At 45.0% G+C, this 22,094-nt stretch overlaps 2 protein-coding genes across 4 annotated transcripts; both read left to right on the forward strand.

Moving 5' to 3' along the window:
- Positions 1 to 1,542: 1,542 nt before the first annotated feature.
- LOC108042674 (A disintegrin and metalloproteinase with thrombospondin motifs 16) lies at positions 1,543 to 7,658 on the forward strand. 2 transcript variants are annotated; one of them, XM_044458386.1, is made up of 8 exons: positions 1,543 to 1,660; positions 1,780 to 2,016; positions 2,797 to 3,632; positions 3,686 to 3,814; positions 4,854 to 5,103; positions 5,845 to 6,640; positions 6,709 to 7,398; positions 7,454 to 7,658. In XM_044458386.1, the coding sequence occupies exons 1-8, from the start codon at positions 1,592 to 1,594 to the stop codon at positions 7,531 to 7,533; spliced, it is 3,087 nt and encodes a 1,028-aa protein (XP_044314321.1). In that variant the 5' UTR covers positions 1,543 to 1,591; the 3' UTR covers positions 7,534 to 7,658. The 2 variants fall into 2 exon arrangements, with proteins under 2 accessions (XP_044314321.1, XP_044314324.1); XM_044458389.1 differs by having other exon boundaries at positions 7,457 to 7,658.
- A 773-nt stretch (positions 7,659 to 8,431) lies between these two features.
- Positions 8,432 to 21,841, forward strand: LOC108042676. 2 transcript variants are annotated; one of them, XM_044458608.1, is made up of 19 exons: positions 8,432 to 8,531; positions 9,547 to 9,720; positions 10,961 to 11,020; positions 11,482 to 11,642; positions 11,711 to 12,022; positions 12,645 to 12,815; positions 12,912 to 13,003; positions 13,182 to 13,344; positions 13,659 to 14,054; positions 15,507 to 15,680; positions 15,908 to 16,054; positions 16,135 to 16,288; positions 16,361 to 16,518; positions 17,441 to 17,561; positions 20,105 to 20,176; positions 20,514 to 21,050; positions 21,111 to 21,374; positions 21,428 to 21,525; positions 21,580 to 21,841. In XM_044458608.1, exons 2-19 carry the CDS (start codon positions 9,660 to 9,662, stop codon positions 21,760 to 21,762), a joined length of 3,324 nt encoding a protein of 1,107 aa, XP_044314543.1. In that variant the 5' UTR covers positions 8,432 to 8,531; positions 9,547 to 9,659; the 3' UTR covers positions 21,763 to 21,841. The 2 variants fall into 2 exon arrangements, with proteins under 2 accessions (XP_044314543.1, XP_044314542.1); XM_044458607.1 differs by lacking the exons at positions 8,432 to 8,531; positions 9,547 to 9,720; positions 10,961 to 11,020; ... (9 more) ...; positions 16,361 to 16,518; positions 17,441 to 17,561 and adding an exon at positions 17,966 to 18,101.
- Positions 21,842 to 22,094: the final 253 nt, after the last annotated feature.

Below are 22,094 nucleotides of genomic sequence, written 5' to 3' on the forward strand. Positions count from 1 at the left end.
CAAACCATAAAAATGCATTTTTAAATGTTTTAAAATTACCCAAACGAAAAAGTTCTTTTGCATTTCATCTGTTATTCCTGGGCGGTTGATACCCAGCCACGCCCCCTGGGCACAGCATTACAATGTTGATAATAAACATTCGCCACAACGGCAATTTGTAACACCTTCTCGCGGCTGGAGGCGGAGTTTCGATCCGAAGAGCCGAATCGCTGTTCACGCTTCGCCGGTGGCATAGCGCTTTTCCACAAAAGCCAAATAAAGCCGAATGAAAACTGTTACAACAAATTAAATTAAATAATCGGGCAAACAGGCGCACGCACCACAAAATCGGACAAGATATATGGCGAATGTATAACGAGCCAACTCGTATATATAAACAAATTTTTACTGTTGCCCTAACCTTTTCATCCGATGATCTGGTGACCCCAACACAGCTGTTCGGATGGTCTAATTGGGGTTTTCTTTGAGGTACCTACAAATTTTCCATTGTCTGAGTGAAAGTATTTTTTTTTGGGGGGGGACTTGAGAAAACCCTTCTCCGTGGGTGCTCGCATCTGTTTTGGTCTGTTTAACGCTTTGCTGGCGATGTTACACTTTCCGCTTTGCATATTAAACATCATCCACTGCTCTTTCTCTTTTTTCATTCCACTGCAGCTGGACGAGAACACTCTGGTGGCCCATCTGCGGGAACATGAGCGGGCCCTGATCTTCGGCTCACGATCTCCGGAAGAGGGTAAGTGTTGGCCCCGGGCACTGGCTCGAAAAGATTCCTAACTCTGACCCATATACTATGTGAGTTGGTATAAGTAGTAGTAGTGCAGAGCATAGGAAATATAAGTACTGGTATTTGTTTTATTTTAATAGGCGGTAGTTGTTCCGATTTGGGGGCTCAAACCCAACCTTCACCAAAATTATTTACTATTATTATTTGAATCTGTAGATCAGCATCTTGCACACAAGCGAAAACAATAAAAGCGTTTCACTTTAAATAATAAAGAAGCAAAGCAATAATATTAGATTCCAGTTTTAACTATGTTTTTATTCACCTAAAATAGTTAAAGAACTTTTTTCAATTGTTGCCTTTCATTACATTTTTGTAAGATGATGCATTTATTTTTAAAATGTTTGTGAATTTATTCGCTAATATTCTTTACCGATTTTAAACAGCCTGTTAAATAGCTTATAGGTTCTGGTGCCATATGTATCATCTTAAAACATTATTATTCGAACTTTACCATTAAAATACATATTCCAAACTTTAAAATGTACTTTTGACAATATGCTTAGCAAATCATTTTTTTGAGTGGGTCAAGTCTTTTAGCCATGACCCATAACCAACTGCAACATGTCATTAAGCTGGGAGCCCAAAATTTAACAGCTGCAATCAATGAATGCAAAACTTATACGGCCAACTTGAAGGTGGTGCAGGGGGGGTGGGTTATATGAGGGGGCGTGGAAATCTGCACAGTTGTTGGCATTGATTCATGGCAGGCATTTATGTTGTTTGTTTACCTGGCAGCGCCCGAATTCAAACTCGTGCACTTGGCACAACAACAGGAGGCGCAGCAGGAGGGACTTTCCCAAGACGAGGATGGCGCACAGGTGGCGGATGAGGGGGATCCCCAAAAGCGACGTCAGCGCCGCAGTGTGCCAGCACAAGGTGAATGAAATAGCCCAAGTCCCCATACCGAATCCAAATCGAAATCCAGAGAGCAGCTCGTGCTGCTCCAGTTGCGGTCATTATGCGAACAGTTTAATTAATTCAAATGCATTCGGCAGATGACGAGCACCGCGATGCCGGCGGGGGAGGTGAATGATGAAGCGGGGGAGGCAGTGGAGGCGAGGCTGCAGCTGCAGCAGTCACCGCAGCTCATCGACGACGCCTTCATCTTCATCCGCCGCACCGAAAATGGAACGCAGTTCGTGGAGCACTCCCCGCAGCTCCTCAAGCGCCTGGAGCGATGCTTCTACCGGAGTCCAGCTGCTGCTCTCGATCTCTGCGAACCCGGCAACGTGGTAGGTGCACTCGAATTAATATTTAACTTCTAGTTCTAAGGCTGAAAATTTAAAATTTATAACGAAATAAAACCCCATTTTCTGAGGTTTCCAAGAAAAGACATTTAATTTTGGCTTTATTTCTAGTTCTAAGGCTGCAAATTTTAAATTTATAACGAAATTTATAACGAAATTAACGAAATTTTCTGAGGTTTCCAAGAAAAGGCATTCAATTTTGGAAAAAAACTTAAATCTCGGAGTCACAAACAATTTTTAAATTCTACTCATCTTAAATTGGTTAAATCCCAACTAATAAAACGTTTTGAACAACGTCAGGGTTATTATTAGTTATTTTTATTAGTTCTTAGTCCTCAACTGTTTTGGCTCATAAATCCGAATATATATTGTGCTAATTTTTTTTTTTACCTTTTAATAATAAATTTAAGAGAACAAAAATTTACTGATTATATAAATTTATATCTACTCTGTGTCCTTAAAAAATTACAATAGCATTTAAAAGTATTTACATTTTTCAGAGAAATACATTCATAATAAAACATTTTATAAATAAGTAAAAAAAGTTCATTAACATTGTTTTTTAAGAAATAAAGCACAAATAGTTTGATATTTAGAATCTATCTATAAGTGTTGTTTATTTTAGGAACAACATTTTCTAAATATTTTTGCATAATAGTTTGATAGCTTTTTTAACTCTTTCATATGCTTTGTGTTTTCTTTTGCGGCAATTGCTGTTTGTTTATCCCCGACGCTTATTAATTTTTCACGCCTCGATCCCCGCAGCGCGGCGTTTTCCAGCAGAACGGCAGTGACCTGGTGATCCATCCGCTACCCTCGCGCTTCGGAACCGGGACGCATGTGCTCTACCAAGCGAGGGTGGACAAGAAGGGGTACAGTGGGGCGTCGTCAAGGCGAACGGCGCCACCGTTAGACAGCCAGCTGCAGTTCGAGCCCGATGCGGAGGAGTTCAATGAACCGCGGAGGCGACTGCGGGCCCAGTCGCAGGCTCAGTCGCCGCTGAGATTGCGGTTCCAGCCACGCCATCACCATCATCATGACCAGCAGCGGCATCGCAGGAGGCGTCGCTACATTGGAAACCCGCCGCGCAACCGCTGGTCGGACATTCCGGAGGAGCTCTTCATCGAAACGGCCATCTTCGTGGACAGCGATCTGTATGCCCATATGCAGCGGAACTTTCCCACGAACACGGATAGCCAGGTGGTCAGTTTTCTGCTGGCCATGATCAACGGTGTCCAGTTGCTGTATCACCATCCCACGCTGGGTCGTCGGATCAACTTTGTGCTGAAGCGGCTGGAAATCTGGAAGTCGTGGGATCCTCCCGGCCTGGTTCGCTCCAGGGATGTGGAGAACTACCTGAACAGCTTCTGCAAGTGGCAGGAGAAACTGAACCCCTTCTCCGATGCCGATCCCCTGCACTACGACCACGCCTTGGTCCTGACCGGTCTCGACCTGGTCACCTATGAGAAGGGCAAGGCCAATAGCCAGGTGGTGGGCATGGCCACGGTCAAGGGAATGTGCACCTCCATTTACTCATGCACGATCAACGAGGCCAAGCACTTCGAGAGCGTCTTTGTGGTGGCCCACGAGATCGGACACAAGTAAGTGGGTCGTTGATGTGGTGGATGTCACCTAACTGCTGTTCATCTTTCAGCTTGGGAATGAGGCACGACGCCAAGGAGATCAGCTGTGATCCCACCATGCACATCATGTCCCCCAAACTGGGAAGTGGCAAGGTAACCTGGTCCAAGTGTTCGCGCACCTATCTTGAGGATTTCTTGATGTAAGTTAAAGAGAGATCTGTACTTATTTGTTAAAAATATACAGACTTTGGCGCGCAGATTCTAAATTACACCAGAAAACTAAAAAATCAGGCGTTTTTTATCATTTTGAACTTCAATAACAACCAAACGGACTATTGATTTATTTTTATACCCGTTACTCGTAGAGTAAAAGGGTATATTGTATTCGTGCAAAAGTATGTAACAGCTAGAAGGAAGCGTTTCCGACCCTATAAAGTATATATATTATTGATCAGGGTCACTAGCCGAGTCGATATAGCCATGTCCGTCTGTCCGTCTGTCCGTCTGTCCGTCTGTCTGTCCGTCTGTCTGTCCGTCTGTCTGTCCGTCCGTATGAACGCTGAGATCTCGGAAACTATAAAAGCTAGAGGATTGGCATTTTGCATGCAGATTCTAGGAGTTCCTACGCAGCGCAAGTTTGTTTCAAAAAGGTGCCACGCCCCCTTTAACGCCCACAATCGCTTATATACGATTTTAAAAATTTAAATATTTCCGAAAAGTAAAAATGCAGTTTTATTGAGTTTATCAATACCTATCGAAATGTAGAAGAAATTTTTCAAATCGGACCATTCGTTAAAAAGTTATGCGTGATCAAAGTTTCTATCTCCATCTCCCTCGCACTCCCTTTACCTGAGTAACGGGTATCTGATAGTCGGGGCACCCGACTATAGCGTTCTCTCTTGTTTATTTTTAAAACATGGCCAAGTGCAACCCTTTGTCACTTTTTGAATATTTTATTCCAAACAATATTATGAAGACCGCTGTTGGCATGTACGACTACACCATTTCCCAAACTAATGTTTTCTATAAAGAAGATTTGAAAAATTAGGTAGCTTTAAAAGTTTATTTAAAATTGATTGAACAGATACATACATACAAAAGAGCACAAGAGTTGCCCTTAGCTATATTGTTAAAAAAATGTTCAATCGTAATGTTTCTAGATTTAAATTCAGGACACCAATAAATTAGACCTTCATAGGAAATTTAAAAAGTTTAAATTGGTTTTGTATTATTTTTCAGGGATCCTCAGGCCGAGTGCCTCTTCGACCGGGACCAGTTTGTGGGTCCTTATGATCACACTGCGGGTGGCCGTCTTCCCGGCGAGCGCTTCAATGCCAACCAGCAGTGCATGCTGCGCTTCGGAAAGAACTACATGCAGGCCAGCACCCAGAGCAAGATGGAAATCTGTCGGGATCTTCACTGCCGGCAGAACGGACTGCCCTGGACTTCTCACCCGGCTCTGGAAGGCACCGAGTGTGGCGCTAATATGGTATGGCAAAATATATAATTTATTAAAAATATCAAAGTTTGGAGAAATGGTATCTTTACTTGAATTGTCTTGTTATATTTCTTTAAAACAAAGGTCAAATACATGTAGGATTGGTAAAGTTAGTTTAAGTTAATCCAGCTTTTGTATATATCTTAAATTTATTTAATGAATAGCCCTATTTATTTAATCGAAAATATTGAAATGGTATCAATCAATCGAATGGTAGACATCATTGAAGATCAGAGAGTGCAGCAAGAAAGGAGTTCAAGAAAAGCGAGAAGTCGTCTAGAGTGTGGTTGCGGTTAAGAAGTTGGTCTCATTTATCATTTGAAGTTATTATTCGTATTAATAAATCCAAATATGTACTATCCCACATACATTTATAGTTAATAATAGTGATAGGATTGGGCACTATTTTAAAAAATACAAATTATTTGTAAGAAATCTAACGGCGGTTTTTAGCTAATCACAAAAGAAAATTATTTTATTTTATTTTTAAACGGTCAATTTTTTCGCTACTGCTTAAGAAGAAAAATCAAAGACTGTCATATAAAAAGACTTGTAACTTTGTAAAAATCATACAAAAATTGGTTGACCATTCTTAAAGACTTAATGAATAGAATAAGTAATATTCCTAATTTAATAACAATGCCATAACCGAACCTTTTGGTGAATGTACTATTATTGTTCTGTGTATAGACACTTAAACATTTTATTTATCATGTTGTTTTGTTCTTTTAGTGGTGCCGCGGTGGTTCTTGTGAGGCGCGTGCCTCCAATCAGGGCAGTTATTCAGCCCTCAAATCCTGGCCACCTGAAAACGTACCGGAAGCCACCCACGAGAAGATCGTTAGACACGAGCCCAACAGGATACCCCCATTGCTGCACGACTACAATCCGCTGGGGAACGAGCTGCCCGGATCGTCCTCGAATTGGGGTGAATGGAGCGAGCCGAGTGCCTGTGAGTCCGGGTGCCTGTACGGACAATCCCGACGCCTACTGGAGGGCAGCACGGGACTTCGCACCTTCAACAGGAGCTGCTTGAACTTCCCTTCCCGTTGCATGGGCAGGGATCGGCGATTTGTGACTTGCAACTCGCCGCAGTGCCACAAGGTGCCGGTGCAGACGATAGGTGACTTTGCCAGCCAGGTGTGCATGCAGGCGAGGAAGTCGGATCCGGATCTTACCGGCGAGGGTCAGCAGCTGAGCACCACCCTGGATGCCTCCTGCAAGATCTTCTGCCGCACCAAAAGCAACGGCACCAAGTCCCGCCGGTGGACATTCCCGGATGGCACCACCTGCCAGTCGAAGCAGCACAACCCCGAGGACATTACCTACTGCATTTCCGGACGATGTGAGCGCTTCTCCTGCGATAACTCCACGTCCAACTTCTTTAAGATGGACAGCAGCTTCTGCCAGGCGAGATCAGTGCGCCCGACGAGGGATTCCTCGGATCAGGAGAGCAGGCCGCAGTCCACCAACCAGCGGTATGCGGAGCGGCAGGAGGGGATTAAGCACAAAAATCACTATGAGAATGGTAAGAACGTCTTCATTTCTTTATCCATAATTAAGCTAATGGAATGTTTGTTTTACTCGCCACAACAGAGGTGGCAAAACGACCTCCGTATGGCCAAGGCAACCACATCAGTGCAGGACCAGCGCCGTACAAGAGGAGGACCTACCCCAAGCCCTATTCCCCGGAGATATCTCGACCCCCTCCACCTGCCTCCGCCTCGCTGATTGCCCTCGATCGCAGCTCGTCCACGGAATCGGAGTGGGTGGTCCAACCGGGTTGCCACTCCAACTGCATAACCGACTCGAAGGGCGTCCAGGGAGTGACCTCCCGGCTGACTGGTGCGGAGAGCATCCAGCTCTGCTCGTACCGCATCCAACCCTGCGAGCGTTTGGAGACGGCGGCTGAGTATGCGGAGCAGACCTGCGCCCGCTATCGCCAGAAGGTGCGCGGATTGTCCGGCCATGGAGCCCAGATCTCGGCCAGCATCGATGAGCCGGACCGCAGCTGCCGCGTGGGATGCCAGGACGAGTTCATCAAGTACCGGTACTACCTGGTAAACGGCCGCAAAGGACACTTCCCACCTGGCACTCGCTGTTCGCCGGTGGGCAAACGGTATTGCGTATACGGCAGGTGTCTGGAATTCGGCGATGACGATCTGCCGCTGGAGAAGACCCACATCAGCTTGGGTCAGCTGAGGACGCGGCGGAAAAGAAGTCTGGATTCCAATGATTTACTTAACATAACGGAGATAAATGGCACTGAGAACCTTAAACTTTCTGGTGAGTAGATGGTACTTGATAGTAGTTGTGCGTAATTTTAACTATTTGATTTTAGCAGATATCTCCGCCGATAACATCGAATTCACAAAACCCATTCACGTCTCCGCAGACGAACTGAGTAGCAAAAGCCGATAGCCCAATGGCTTCCTGGCCACAATTCCCTTAGTCGATTAAGTTCTAAGTTCTAGCTTAAGTTCAAGGCTGCCCACACAACTGCCTAAGAAATATATATGAAATAATAAACGATTAAAAACATTGAATCCCATTATTTTTAGTAACCTACATGTTAAGATTTTCGAAGGACTCCATTTTGAACAATGAAATTCAAGGATAAATTTAAACAGTGTTTTAAATAGGTAAAAAAGGTTGTAAATCAGAAATCAGTCTTGCCTTTCTTGGAATCACGATTGGTTATTGAATTGAAATATTAATTTTCATTTTTTAATATTGGTTTTAAAACTGAAATTCAATTTAATAGATTATCGAAATTTGTGTTAAAAAGGTATAGAAAAATAAGAAATCTTTGAACATTAAGTAATTTTTTCCGGGACTAAAACTATAATTGGAAATTAGGTTGCGTGGACCTTATTTTATTAATATTGGCTACACTTTACCAATGTTATGAGAAGTATAAATTCAAAAATCAGAAATATATGAATTTAATTATTACCATTTTTCAGGACCACAAAGAGAAGGTTATTTAATTGCAATGCAAAAAATGTTGGCAGATAATGATAGTGAAATTGAAAATTCGTTTGCGGGGACCCGCCTTCACTTTTCAATATTGGCTACACTTCAACTACCCACCTCCCACCAGCGATTTTCCTTCGGTAATATTTGTGTAGGTTTTTTTGGCGTTCGCATGCAAACGATGGCAGCAATTACCAATACTCAATACCAAAAAGGGTAACAGCAATCAGCCAAACATTCTTACACACAAACACAATAACTTCCAGTGGTGTGCGTGAAGGAAAAAATTAGATAAAACACCTACGAATCGCTGAATATGCCACAGTCTGCAAGGAAAGCGCGCGCCGTGCAAATCGAATCGAAACGAACACAAAGCCCCAAAAACCGAAAAAAGTGGAAAAAGGAAACGCGGAAAGCAACGGAAAATTAGTCGGAAAAGTGAAGTGTGTGCAACGCCGTGATTTGTGACTTGTGTTGCTGAGTTGACTAGCTTTTTGACCAACAGCAGGGTTAATACGTATCCTTCGGGGCACATCCTGTCAAGTTCAATGCACCTGTCCAGTGTGCACTTCATGCAAACAATGCCAGCACTCCAACCTTATGAATAATGCATAGATCGTCTATAAACTCATGTGAAGCGCAATCAAAACTATTTAATTGAAGGCAAATATAACCAGACAATGAGTTTTAACCTCATACTAATTGCCAGTGACATTTTCCTAGCCCTTTGGGGAACTATTAAAATTTGGGTCAGCACATTTCGGTTTTTTTTTTTGGGGCAGGAGTGACGAAAAACCTTGGAGGCTACTCACGCAGCTCTCCTGGGAAACTGTGTCAAGTTGGTCTTAAAATTTTGACCACACGCAAGTGCGTACTACATATTGTAGTGGAATTACTCATCAATAGTGTTCAAAGAGCACGTGCTGTCTTCCTTTCTTAAGGACCTTGGGGCAGGACGCTTTGACCTGTACCTCCTTCCGAAACTTGGCCAGCTTTTGTGTGCCCATTCCGATAAAATGCCCATTCGAATTCGAAAAATCGATTCGCAGCTAATTGGTTTGTTTTCAACGCGTTCCTTTTTCTTTTTTGGGAACTAGTCTAGTGCAGCGGGCAGTGTCCTGTCATAGTGCAAAACAAGCGGAGCGCATTAAAGGTCCTGGCAAATTGTGAAATAAATAAATAAAACATAAAAAAAATCACATGTGTGGGGCTCAGCAGTGAACACTGGTTGTGACTCTCAGTACGCCCCCAAGCTCCACATTTCCCACATTTTCCCGCATTTTCCATTGAGTATGCATACACGCAAGGACCTGGCCAGTTGTCCAGTTGTTCGGTTGTCCAGTTGAGCAGTTGAGCAGCTGAGTAGGTGCAATTGTCAATTCAGACGTCGTTGAACTTGCCAGGACAACGGTTCATTCATCGCTGGGATTTCGAAATTTTCAAATCGCCTTTTTCCAGTGCCAAGTGAACAAATATAATCCATGAATCGCGACTGGGGCGATGTGAAGAGTCGAGGACTCTAGTAATTCTCTATCTTAAACCAAACGAAATATTCCCAAATATACACAACTATGCCTCCCAAGCGACGAAGGAGATTCCAGGGGCTCTACTACCATTCATCGCCGCCCAAAGGTGAGTTCGCAAGTGAATACATATTCATATTCATTCATCCTAATTGAGGGAAATTGTGGTGACAACACGCCAAAGAAAGGCGCTTTTTGTGGCCAAAATTTGCATATTGCGTGCCGTTAAGGGTGTCAGCTCAACAAGTTACAATGCCAGGGGATTCGCGGGTGCGGGCTGATTGCCACATTAAGTGGCAAACACTAATGCGCCATTTCCGTGGCACTTTCGAGCAGTTTTTATTGCCACTCAATCGTGTGTGTAAAGGGGTCTGGGAAATGGAATGGAAATTTAATGATTCACCGCGGCCAACTAATTTACATGTCACTGCTCGAAAGGAAGTCAAGAAATTCCTCAAGGTGTTAGACCCAAAATAGATTGAGAACAAAACCTTGACACATAAGCTATGTGGGTGTGAAGGCTTAAAAAAGAAATGGAAATGTACTGGCCAACAATTTCCCCATCAAGAGGAAGCATATTCCAAGGCAGTATAGATAGTTTCGTGGAGAATCCTTAAAGTATGCTAAGGAAATTGCTTAGAATTTGTTTTCCAAAGAACGCTAATAGCTGACCTCTACATTTTCACATGCAAGAAGACATTTTTGGCAGAGTAGTTGGCAGTATTTCACAAAGATTCCTAAAAGTGTGCTCTATAAATTTTTAAGAACTTTTCAGCTACTTAAAAAAACCTTGACACATTAGGTATGTGAATTTAAGGACCAACAAAGAATTTAAAATGTTCTGGGTAAGAATTTTCCCTCGAGCAGTATAGAGTATTTTGTAGAAGAAGCCATCGAAATTGTTTAGAGTTTCTCCCCAAGGAATGCTAATCAAGTTTGAATCAGGCAAATGGAAATTCTATTTCCACATATTTGTTTTGGGGTAACTCTAATGAAAATGTTGACTCTTTCGCTTTATATAACACACCATCACACACACAGCCAAGAGTTATTTATTCATGTCAGAAGTTGGAAGTGCGCGAACAGGACGCAATTATTCCTCCTTGCGACCGTTGGCTTTTGACCACAACACAGGGACCCAAATTCAACACCTTTCGACCAGGCCAAGAATTAGTTTGCCAACGCGGCTCAAGCTGGCCAGACGCAAAAAAAAAGGACAGGTATTAGAGAAGCAATCGAAAGGAAAGTAGGCAATGGATTGTTCCTTCATTATATTGTCACATATTCCTGTATACATTTTGGTAAGCCGATCAACCGAGTCTAAGCGAAGATGTTTGCTCCCATTGCAGTCATGCCGATGAATGGACAGACGGGTGGACAAAATGGACGCAAGCGCCGCGACAACGAAGGTGCGTATTTGAATGGTCGGTGTATGTCAATGTGCGGATACGTGGTGCATTTCCGCATCCAGGTGTTGGCTTTCCAATTGCTCCACTAAATGATTCAGTGGGCTGGCGGGCGATTTAATATGTTGATACGACGACCGGGGGGCGTTACCCACTTTTGCACTGCGAAAAAGTTTGGCGCCGACCTTGAAGCATTTCAAGTTGGCAAAGTTTCGCCGGCGGAAATTGTCTCAAGTTTCCACTAATGCCACTTTAAGCGAGCCGGAACATTCATTGCATTTATTTTCGTTTTAATTTAGTTTTCAGTTTCAGTTTGGCTTCTTGGCTCTTTTTCGGCAAATTGCATGCTAGCACGAACAAGGGCGAAAATGAATTGGAAATCGCAATCGGGTCGTGGGTGGGATTGGGATTGGGGCTAGGAAAATTAATTTCCACGTTTTCAATTTCCATTTCTCGGCTAATAGATTTCTCGGTGAAGTTATCCACCATTCGGATCTGGATTCATGAGAAGGACATCGGCAAGCTGACGCGCATTCTGTGGGCGGGCCAGGGCAACCGCCTCAGCCAGCAGGCCAGCAACAATGGGCGTGTGAAGCGCTTCCTGGCCGCCGTTCCCCATGTCATGGTGAGGGAGTCCTCCTCTTATCCCCTAACCTCACCCAGGTGAAAACCCCATTTCCGCTCTCCGCACAGAATGCGATCAAGGATCTGCACCAGGCCGTCATCGACAACAGCCTGGAGACCGTGCAAGCGCAGCTGGAGCCACCGGTTCCCAGTGCTTTGGTCACCTGCAAGGACGGCAACGGCCTCAATATCATCCACAAGGCCGCCGGGCTGGGACACACCAAGATCCTTGAGAACCTGGTGGGCATTTGGCCGGAGGGAGCCCACGAGACGGACATCACCGGGAAGACACCGCTCCACTGGGCCGCCAGTGCCAAGAACAACATGCGATGCTACACCCTGCTCACCCAAGCGGGCTGCGATGAGGAGGCCGTCGATTATGTGAGTGGGTGACGGAGTCCCGTCGAATTCGTAGCTATCTTTGGGGTACTATTGGGCTAACATTCCCCTAACACACTCCTAGTTCAAAGCAAAATATTTAGGCAGCCAGTAAATGAAGGTTCTTTATGGGGTAAAGCATAAAATAGTGCATACTTCTCTCCACAAAATTTTTTTTTGAAATTTAAAGATAATATATATAATATGAGGATTTCGCGAAATGGTTTTATTGCTTGCAGCAATATGTTGACTTAGAAATGATTTTTAAGTAGGTTTATTGGAAGTAAGATTGAAAATTCGCAAGGATAAAGATTTTATGAATTCAAAACAAATTATTTGTTTACGCTAGATACCAAAGTGAATTGGGATGTATAGAAGACAGTGGTCCTTTATTGGTGATGGTTTTAAAGAAAGGTTTCTTATTTTTTAAGATAACTGTCAATATTTTTTACAGAAAACTTTTAAAAAAGGTATCTGTGAAAGTAAACAGAATATTTTCAAGTCTAACTTTTACAAAATTGTGTAATTGAATTCGTTAAGGTTCGTGCGGGCTTAGATCGCTGTTTTATATTTTTTTTTTTGATGGTTGAGCAGCAATTAAAATGATTCATTGGGGCAATTTCAGAAAATGAAGACACCCTCGTACTATCGGCACAAGCCGCACGAAATCGAGCGCGCCTTCCTGGTTTATGTGCCGGATGCGCCGCGCGTCTCCCCCGACAGCGCCACCGATTGGGAGGCCTTGAGCGATGACAGTGGAGTGGACAGCGGTGCGGGCGGGGATGCCGGCTCCAAGGTGAGTGGGTTGGCCTTTCCCCTGACTGGTGCTCCTCCAACCTGTTTCCTCCTCCTCCTTCTCCTCTGCTTTCCCTCTTCCCCTTTCTCCCACCAGAAACTGGACATCAAGGTGCCGCCGTCGGTGAATGGCCGCAAATCGCTGGACGACAGCCTTGAGAACACCTCGGAGCTGGACACCAACGATGGGTGAGTGGGTAGCTGGTTTGTGGGTGCGTTGGTGGGTTGGTGGGTCCTAGACCCCAGATTTGGCTTAAATTTGGCTGCCTTTTGCTGGCGAAATGCAATCGCTCCCTTTTGATTTGTGTTTGGTGTGTTTTTTGGGGCATGGCTTTGAGAGAGAATTTTTTGCATTTTGAAATCGCAGTACGAGTGCCAATGACGACGATGAGGATCTGTCCAAGGCGGATGCGGAGCCGGAAGCGGAAGCCGGCTCGCCATTGCAGCGCCGACCGGAAACGCCGGCCACCTTCAACACGATCAATGGCGATGGCGATGGCGAAGTCGATGGCGATGACAGCGAGCCCGAGGTAAGTCCGCCGCCTTTTCATTTTATTTTCCCTATTTTCTTTGGCTTTCGATGGTTAGCTGCTTGCTTGCACGTTTCGAAAATGGCTTTCGGTGTTTTGCAATTTAATTAGCTTCTGGGGACGCGGAAAGTCTGTGAAAGTAAGCCATTGTCGGCTCTCGCTTTTCCCTTTCACCTTTCTCTCGGCACTCTGCGCTTTTTGTTTAGAGTCCCTTTCCCCATTCCGCTGTACATAGACTGAGATCGAAGGACCGTAGTGGGAAACTGTGTAATCACTTGGAAAGCAAATCAGTCGACAATTGTTTACTTTTACAGAATATTGCAAGAGCTGTAAGCGCGGATGGAGGCGGAGAGGCTGAAGGAGACGGAGTTGGGCAGGATGGAGGAGGAGATGGAGAGGCGGCGATCGTGCAGAATGGCGGAGATCACGGGCAGGAGCCGGAGCAGCAGGAGGATCAGCCATCTGAGCCCGAGGTCGTGGAGGTGGAGGCGGAGGTGGCAGAGCAGCCAGAGCAGCCAGAGGAGGATGCCACTGAGAGTGAGCTTGAAGGAACCAAAAAGACTGAAGTGGAGAAGGAGAATGATGCTGCGGAGGAGGTAGCGAATGGGCCGGAAAGTACCGCCGAGGATGGAGAGGAGCCGGACGTGGCCGCCATGTCCGTTGAGGAGAAGGAGGCCGAGTCAGAGAACGAAAACGATGACGACGATGAGGTACAGATGGGCGTGCTCTAAGTGTCCTCGAACGTTTTGTAGTTTATTCACGTTTTGTGTGTGCCGTTCGCTCAACCCATTTACCCCCTCTTCAATGTGAAACTGTAAAATGAAACGTACCAAAAAAAATCAAAAAATACCAAAACAAAAACAAAAACTATATATCAATCAGTTGCAGCAGGCACTCAAATTCCATTCATATCAATTTGTTTTACCACTGCAAGAGCCACAGCAACAGCAACAACTTCAGCCGCAACCCAATCAGCAGCAAAATGCGAAACTTTAGCAATCAACTTCAACATAAGCTCGCTTTGATAACGAAATAACCAAGCCTAGTGAAATCCTTTATAAATCTCTATACATACGTATATATAGATATATATTTTGTAAAGCCAGTGTTATGTTCTCCTCTTTCGAAATACAGTTTGAATAACAATATATTTAGCCGTAGCCATTACCAGTAACCAATTAAAAATGGAATGCAAAACCTGCAACTTGTGTCTTTTGTTTATCGTTTTTCTAATGCACCCGAGACCTGCCCAACAATCCGTGTGTTTGTTTCCTTTTCCTTTTCCATTTCCGCATCCGTTTCCCTTTCAGTTTCACTTCTGTGTGTTATTGCCTTAGATCGAATCAATGCCAGTGTCTGCCCCCAATTTGAGCTTATCGATTGGCTGAAATCAGCAGCTGTTTACCCACAGATAGACTTTATAATAATGCACTCACTCCGATCCGGCAAACGTATGCATATACCTGCATACTATATATGTGCAGGCCCGACTTGGGCGTTTTCACTTTCGTCCGCCTGACATTTCGACTGGGGGACGGAAAATCGGACGGAGACTGAGGTTGAGTCGGGTGCGGAGTCGGTTCTCAACTGTCAGAGGCATCCAGTTGTTGGTGGGTCCGAATGGGAACTGAACATGCAAACGTCAAAACAGTTGCAGGCATTAGATATATGATATTTGATATATGGCAAATATACCATGTATGAAATGCGCCTCAAATGGTTGCAGTCCGTCGAGCCATTTGTTAGGGATAATCAAATGCAGTAGTGGGCGGTGCTTATGGCAGTAATAATGACTATTTCTAGCTGCATTTCAATAAAAACTGGAAAAACTAGGCGTATGCGTGATATTGCGTATACGCTATGTGGGCTTTCAAACAAGTTAATTTGCCTTTAGATTGAGTGCTTAATTGCTTGACAGTCCCATTAATTTATGACCAGTGGGAATAAACGCTTTTTAGTTTATTATGTGCTAAATTATTAATTTTAGGTATATGTAATGGGTTCAGAACTGGCATTGTCACCTGTAGCAGCACTTAGTCCTTGTAAAAAATAAATGTATCCTGTTTAATGTATTTATGTGACTTTGCACTCTGTAGCCATGTCCAGATCACTTCCCAACCAAATAAACATAATTTCTTAAGTGGTCAAATAAATTTGAACAGGATGTAATAGCTTCGGACAGCAAAGGAGGAAATCCGCAGGAGGATCAGCAGCCGGGACAGGACTCACCGGAGGACGATGGCAACGAGTCCCTGACATCGGCAATGGCCATTGAGGGCTTTGTGCAGGGTGCACCCGAGGATTTTACAGTTCAGTCTCAAACTGCAATTGATGAAGTATACAAAGCTATCCGTTTCTTCTCTGTCTACATATCGCCCTTTGTTGCTGGCTCACCTGGCTTGTTTTTGGGTTCGCACCTACGTCACTCATAATGCAAACCATCGAGTTCTACTAAACCCCAAATCATCATCACCCTTAGCGCTTTCAATCGTGCACTACTTCGTTTTGCGGTCTTGCCATCCCCACCATTTCATTGGAGATGTTGCTTTCCTGTTTTCCGTAGAACGAACGCATCAAGCGGATTGTGGAGTCCGGAGACCTGGAGCAGCTGGCCGAGATCGTGCTGAATGGCGAGGGCGGCAGCCTGGTGGGTCTGAAGTCCCAAGAACCGGAAATACAGGCCTTTCTCAACAACGTGCCCAGCTATATGGTAAGCGAGCCGAATGCCAGGAAGGAAGAGCCACTTTCTGGCGCACTAATTACGGCATGCATCATGTTTCCCATCGGCAGGAGAAAATACATCGCGTGCATGACGCGGCACGTGACGGAGGACTGCTGGCACTGCAGCAGGCTCTGGATCGCCGGAAGTTTGCCATTGCCAAGAACGACATATCGCCCAATGGCTCCACGCCTTTGCACGTGGCCGTGCTCTTCGGCCACACGGGTAGGTCTCTCCTCCCACACCCCCAAAGCCGATTTATATTTGTATGATTGGTTTTCCCCTTTCACGGGCCAGACATCGTTCGGTACTTGGCGTCGCGTTTTCCGGAGACCATGACCATTACGGATAATGACGGACGCACGGCGCTTCATTACGCAGCCACAATTAGGGACAACGGCCACTTCTACAACATGCTCCTGCAGTTGGGCGCCAATCCCAAATCACTGGACAAGGTAAGTGAGGAAGGGAAGAAAACGTAACTCACTGAAAATATTATCGGATTGCTCTACCAATCCAAAGTTATTGAAATTCACTTGTGAAGACAAAAGTATGCAATAATATATTTATGGCATACATTAGCTTGTTGTTACTTTATTGCAAAAGTCGAAGTTTATTTGGTACTTTAAAATGCTTTGGTATGTTTTTGTTTTAACCAAAACGGAAGCAAACTTTATACCCTTGCAGCTGTTACCAAAATGAAATCTTCTATATTTCGAATTAAATGTTTAAAAACAATGAAGCTAGGTCGATTATCCGATTTATTTATCGATCGTTCCTATGGCAGCTTATGATATAATCGTTAAGAAAAGAAAACAGTTATTCTGAAATCGTTAAAAATGGGTATTCATAGGAGTATTTAGGTATATTTTACGAAATAATGAAGCTATAAGTTGACTTTTATAATATATGGAGCAAAGTGTCATACAAATAGCTTTACAACTGGAGGACTAGTTTGCATAGAAACTAGACTGCATGGTGATGCTGATCAAAAATATATATACTTTATAGGGTCGGAAATGTGCCCTCTAAGAATATAAAATCGTGCCTTTATTTTTCTCAGTGTGTTAATTTCCCCAATTTGAAATAATAATATTGCAGAAAGAGTTACATGGTTAGGAAAAGAATCCTTCCCGAGTTCCTAGAGAAAAACTGATCGACCAATTGCATTTAAAATGACAAAATTGTTCAAAATTATTTTTAAATTATTCACCCTAAACTGAAATTAAAATCGGGTCAAGGCTCTTTCGATACGCTGCCTCCCTTGACTTTCAAATGTCTGCTGCGGTGGGAATCAATATGCCATAAATTTGTGATTAGCCCGAAATAAATAATGTACAGAGTTTGATTTAAAATTCAATAACCAAACACACGCAGCTGGGCCACTCGGCCGAGTTATACCTGGACAAGGACAAGGCGAAAAACATTCTCAACTACACCGAGCTGCTCAACATTTTCGGTGCCGAGGAACTGGAGAACCAGTTGCTCAACGACCAGGGTAAGGAAACGGGGCAGCTGTTCCAGCTTGACCGTTCACCAGGCACCACCACAACCAACCACTACCACCCACCAGCCACACCCACATGAACCCCCCATTGAGGTCACCCGATCCACCCATTCCGCAGATAGTGCTAGGCCATGCCGCTTTGCTTTGTCTGTGGCTTTAGTGGCGTTTTTGTTTTCACACTCGCTTTCGCTGCCCACACACGAACACACACGCGTGCCGCGGGTGAACCGAAATAATTAAATACATTTGTTTGCCAAGTCAAACATCCGACTGTGCCGAGGGGGCGGGCCAAGCCACGGGCTATAAACTATAAACTGTAGCCACTGTAGGGGCTAACTGAGCTCGGCGCGAGCTTTGGCCAAGTCAGTCATCGATTTTCGGTCGCACCGTGCAGCACACCGTGTCCTTCGCTCCGTGGCCACACACTGCGTATACGTGCTGGATACTTAGTCGTCGGTTGTCCTGCAAAAATGGAGGGAAATCGCAATGAATTTTTCAACGAAATCATTGGCAATATTGATGAAATATTCGGTATGTAAGCGAACCGCACCATCCCGCCCCAGCACCTGCGCCTTTTTCTTGAGCACCCACCCAGCAGTCCTTTCATCCGTATCTGTCATGGTGTCGTTGTTCGTACCCGTCCGTATCTCTGTGCCTTTGTCTTCGCTTTGGTGTGTCTGTGTGTGCAAACTGATAACCGTCCAACCCAAAAATTATAACCTATGCTGCTCCGGAATCCATGAGCAGTCCCCGACGATCTGCACAGTGCCCGGCGGGAGCTGCAGGATGGCGAGATCTCGAGGACCCTGGAGCGCTGCTACAGCGTCATTTCGGAATCGGGCAAGCTGTTGAGCGGGACTACGGCATCGGCCCTGTCCCATCGAAAGCCCCTGAGTGCATCTTCGCTGCAGCTTTCGGTGACCAGCTATCTGAGTCGCTTCCTAAAGCGAGCCGTCTACGAGAAAATCAAGCGACGGCAAACCCGACTCGACCACAATCTCTTCGATGTCCTGTGGCCTGCCATGCGAAAAACCTCGAAGGCTCGCCACCTTGAGGAAGACATCAATTGCGGGATTATAGCCCCAGATTTTGATGTGTTTGTGGTGTTCCAGGAGTTCCTGGTGCCGCTGCTGAAGGATATGCATTGCCTGAGTATCGATGCTGATTTCAAGCCCCAACCGCGTCTGGCTTACTTTCCAATGGACAACGGGGAAAGGCTCAACACGGCGGCTTTTGTCTTTGACGATGAGTCACTTCTGGTCACCCGTTGCTTGGTGGAGGTCTCTAGGAACCTGGATCAGCTGGAGCTACCCTTAAATCTCACCATTGGCCAACTAGAGCAAGCGGAGCGCCTAATGATGAGCAAGATTTTCACCACCAACTTTGCGGATGCCATTGGCGAAACGGACTCGGGAAACTATTACACGATGACCGAGCTCTTGGAAACCGATTCAGAGGTCACGATGATGCTGAGCAGTCTGGGACTGATGATTCCCCTTCTAGACACCCAGGATTTGGTGCAGGCTGCCGAGTGCACAGCTTTCAACGGAGCTCTTTGGCCTTATGGCAGGGGAGTGTTTGTTAATTCAGCCAACAATTTGGCAGTGTGGCTTAATTGCCAGGAGCATTTGAGAATAATATCCACAACCAGCAGCAAAGAGCCTGCGGATATGGGAGCTGCCTATACGAGAGTGGGAAGAGCCATATCCTATCTGGAAAGCCAACTGCACTTCAAGGAGAGCTACCTCCTGGGATACCTCCAATCCAGGCCAAGTTATTTGGGCACTGGTCTCAAGATGACAACCATTGTAAAGTTGCCCAATCTGATGAAGGAGATGGACAATCTGCGACACTTGTGTTCCGTGAGGGGCTTGAGTATGGTGACAAATCGCCTTTCAAAGTTGACCGTGCGCCTTGTAAATATGCAAAGCATGGGTGTGGTGGAATACGTGCTTTTCCAGGATTACTGCACTGCAGTCACGAATATCCTGTCACTGGAAAAGGATATGTCGCTTACAAACTCCAAACACATTGCCACCATGCTGGTGAAGATCTTCAAACGCAAGAAAAACAGCATCGTGGATCGTAACTAAAAGAAAAAGAGATAAATCCAAATTGAATGTACATAGAAAAGCAAAGAATACCTCAGCACAGTAAATCTTAAGTACTAAAACAATAAATACCTTACTCGATTGATACCTGCCTCGTCTCCTCATCTAAAATCTCCTCCGCTTTAGCTGCGTTTAAAGTTAATCTGCAATCGTAAGTTCCGCTTTGAGTTACACCTACATAGCTGTATCCGTACCTGTGTCTTGCCCGATGACTGTGATCTCGTCACGATTTCAATATGATTTGCAACGTCTCTTGAGTTCCACCATCGGCATCCTCATCTTTGTTTGTTTACCTCCTTCCCGCTCCAAAAAATGCTCCCCCTCTCGCTTTGTGTACATAGATTTCTGGGAATCGACCCACTGAGTGTGACTGACGATATCCTGGGCCTTTGGTGTGACTAATGCAGCTTGTTTTCCACACAGGTCAGGCGCAGCCGGTGTCCTTTCAGGCCAATCCCATCTTCAAGACGGAGCAGGGAAAATATCTGGCTGATTGTAAGTATCCGGGAACTTTTGAGCTTTGGTTAAGTAGTGAAGAAAACGTAAATTAACTATACATTGCTTGCATGAATAACTTTTACAGTTCCGTGACAAAAATGTAACGACATTTTTTAGAAACCTAATTTTAGATAAGAAAACAAGTTATTCCGAAGAAAAACACACTAACAACAAAAGAATGGCCGTATCGTAAAATAAATTTATAGCTTAAAAGTTTATATTGGGTGGCGCTAAAAAGTTATGACTCCAGAAATATAATTAGTATATAGATATGTAGTAGATATAGGAACTTCTCACACCAGGAGCTTAATAACCTCTCTTTTCTTTGCGTTAGCTCTCGCCGATCCTTTGATTAAGGCCCTCACTGAAATAGCCAACAGAAGACCCAGGGACCCCGTGGCCTATCTGACCAACTACCTCCAACACTTCATGGGGGATCGCAAGCCAATGACCGAGGTGCAGGTCCACTCGGGGAGCAGCAAGGCCAGTACCAGTTCCACCTCCACCCTGGCTTTGGCCAAGTCGAATGCCAGCTCAAACCAACGGATGGTCGGCACTCGAAATGGTCCTGGTCCCACCAATGCGGATCTCATCGAACTGGACGCCAGATCCCTGGTGGAGGAGGATGCAGAGGGAGCTCTGGCGGTGCAGCATATGGAGGAGCGGGATGAGCACGGCCAAAGTATGCTGCACTTCGCCTGTGCCCGCTCCCATCGTAGGGGAGCCCTCTACACTCTTATTGAGGAGTCGGGCATTGACGTCACCTACCGGGATGAGTTGTATCGCACGGCTCGGGACGTCTCGCTCCAAGCGAATCAGCCCAACAATGCGGCCGAGATCGATCGATATGTCCTGGCTCAGGCGGTTATCGGTAGGCTAACCTTAGTGGATCCTTCTTTAGGGTAGTAATACAATCTATTTTATTAAAAAGGCGACGTGGAACCCTTCGAACAATTGGCTCTACAGGGCTATGATCACATTCTAGACGTCGAGGATGAAAGCGGTCAGTCCATTATCGATGTGGTACAATCCCGACAGAACGAAACTCTTAGCCAGTTCCTGAACAATCTTCGTGGCTTGGAGGAAACTCGTGAAGAACTCCATCAGATGGTCAGGGAAAACAACATGGAGCGAGTAATGGAGCTGACCGATGTTGCCAATGCCAAGTGGTTAATTAAGACCAAGAACTATTATGGTAAGAAACGATCATTAAAGAGATTCCCTTAATTTTATGATCCTTAACTTCAGGTCGAACGGCCTTGCACATAGCGGTGTTGAAGGAGTCAGAGGAAATGGTTCAGCATATGGTGAAAATCTGTCCTGAGGCTTTGAAAATCCCAGATAATGTGAGTAGGGTCGTTTTTATCTTGATCTCTACTTATAACATATAAAATTCCCAGCTGGAACGCACTGTATTGCACTATGCAATGGGAACGAACGCGCTGGAGAGCGTTAGCCGGATTTTGATTCAGAACGGGGCTAAGAGGACCGCTAAGGACTTAAAAGGACGACAGCCAAGCTATTACTTCATCAACAAAGCGGATATATTACGCCTGCAGGAGGAGGAGGAGGAAAGCCGCTGAGCGAACGGGTCGAGCAATATGTATAGTTTAGGGTATTTTAAGCCGTTATATAGTCCAATAAAGTACAATATAAAAAGGTTTTCGATAAGTAGCTCGTGCCTGGCGCCCTGGTTGGTTGGACAACTTTCGCTATCAGTCGAAGTGCTTCACACTTTATCTTTAGAAATTCTGGGGGCACGGGGTTTTCAGCACAAGCCTGAAGGATCCGTTGAGTATGCATGATGCAGATACTTGCCATTGGCAACCGATAAGATTAAGCCACCGCCTCTGAAGAGGCTTAGTAGATATAAAGACCTTGCCGGGCAGCCGTCGTACGTGAAAAATCAATGACG

Source organism: Drosophila rhopaloa, unplaced genomic scaffold (assembly GCF_018152115.1).
Source record: "Drosophila rhopaloa isolate 14029-0021.01 unplaced genomic scaffold, ASM1815211v1 contig_115, whole genome shotgun sequence".
NCBI lineage: Eukaryota > Metazoa > Arthropoda > Insecta > Diptera > Drosophilidae > Drosophila > Drosophila rhopaloa.

Coding starts and splice junctions, on each gene's coding strand:
- LOC108042674 (XM_044458386.1), top strand. CDS start 1,592: ATGGCGCACAGGTGGCGGATGAGGGGGATCCCCAAAAGCGACGTCAGC. Junction 3,633..3,685: donor GCCCACGAGATCGGACACAA/GTAAGTGGGTCG, acceptor TTCATCTTTCAG/CTTGGGAATGAGGCACGACG. Junction 3,815..4,853: donor TATCTTGAGGATTTCTTGAT/GTAAGTTAAAGA, acceptor ATTATTTTTCAG/GGATCCTCAGGCCGAGTGCC.
- LOC108042676 (XM_044458608.1), top strand. CDS start 9,660: ATGCCTCCCAAGCGACGAAGGAGATTCCAGGGGCTCTACTACCATTCA. Junction 13,345..13,658: donor GCGATGACAGCGAGCCCGAG/GTAAGTCCGCCG, acceptor TTACTTTTACAG/AATATTGCAAGAGCTGTAAG. Junction 16,055..16,134: donor ACAACGTGCCCAGCTATATG/GTAAGCGAGCCG, acceptor TCCCATCGGCAG/GAGAAAATACATCGCGTGCA.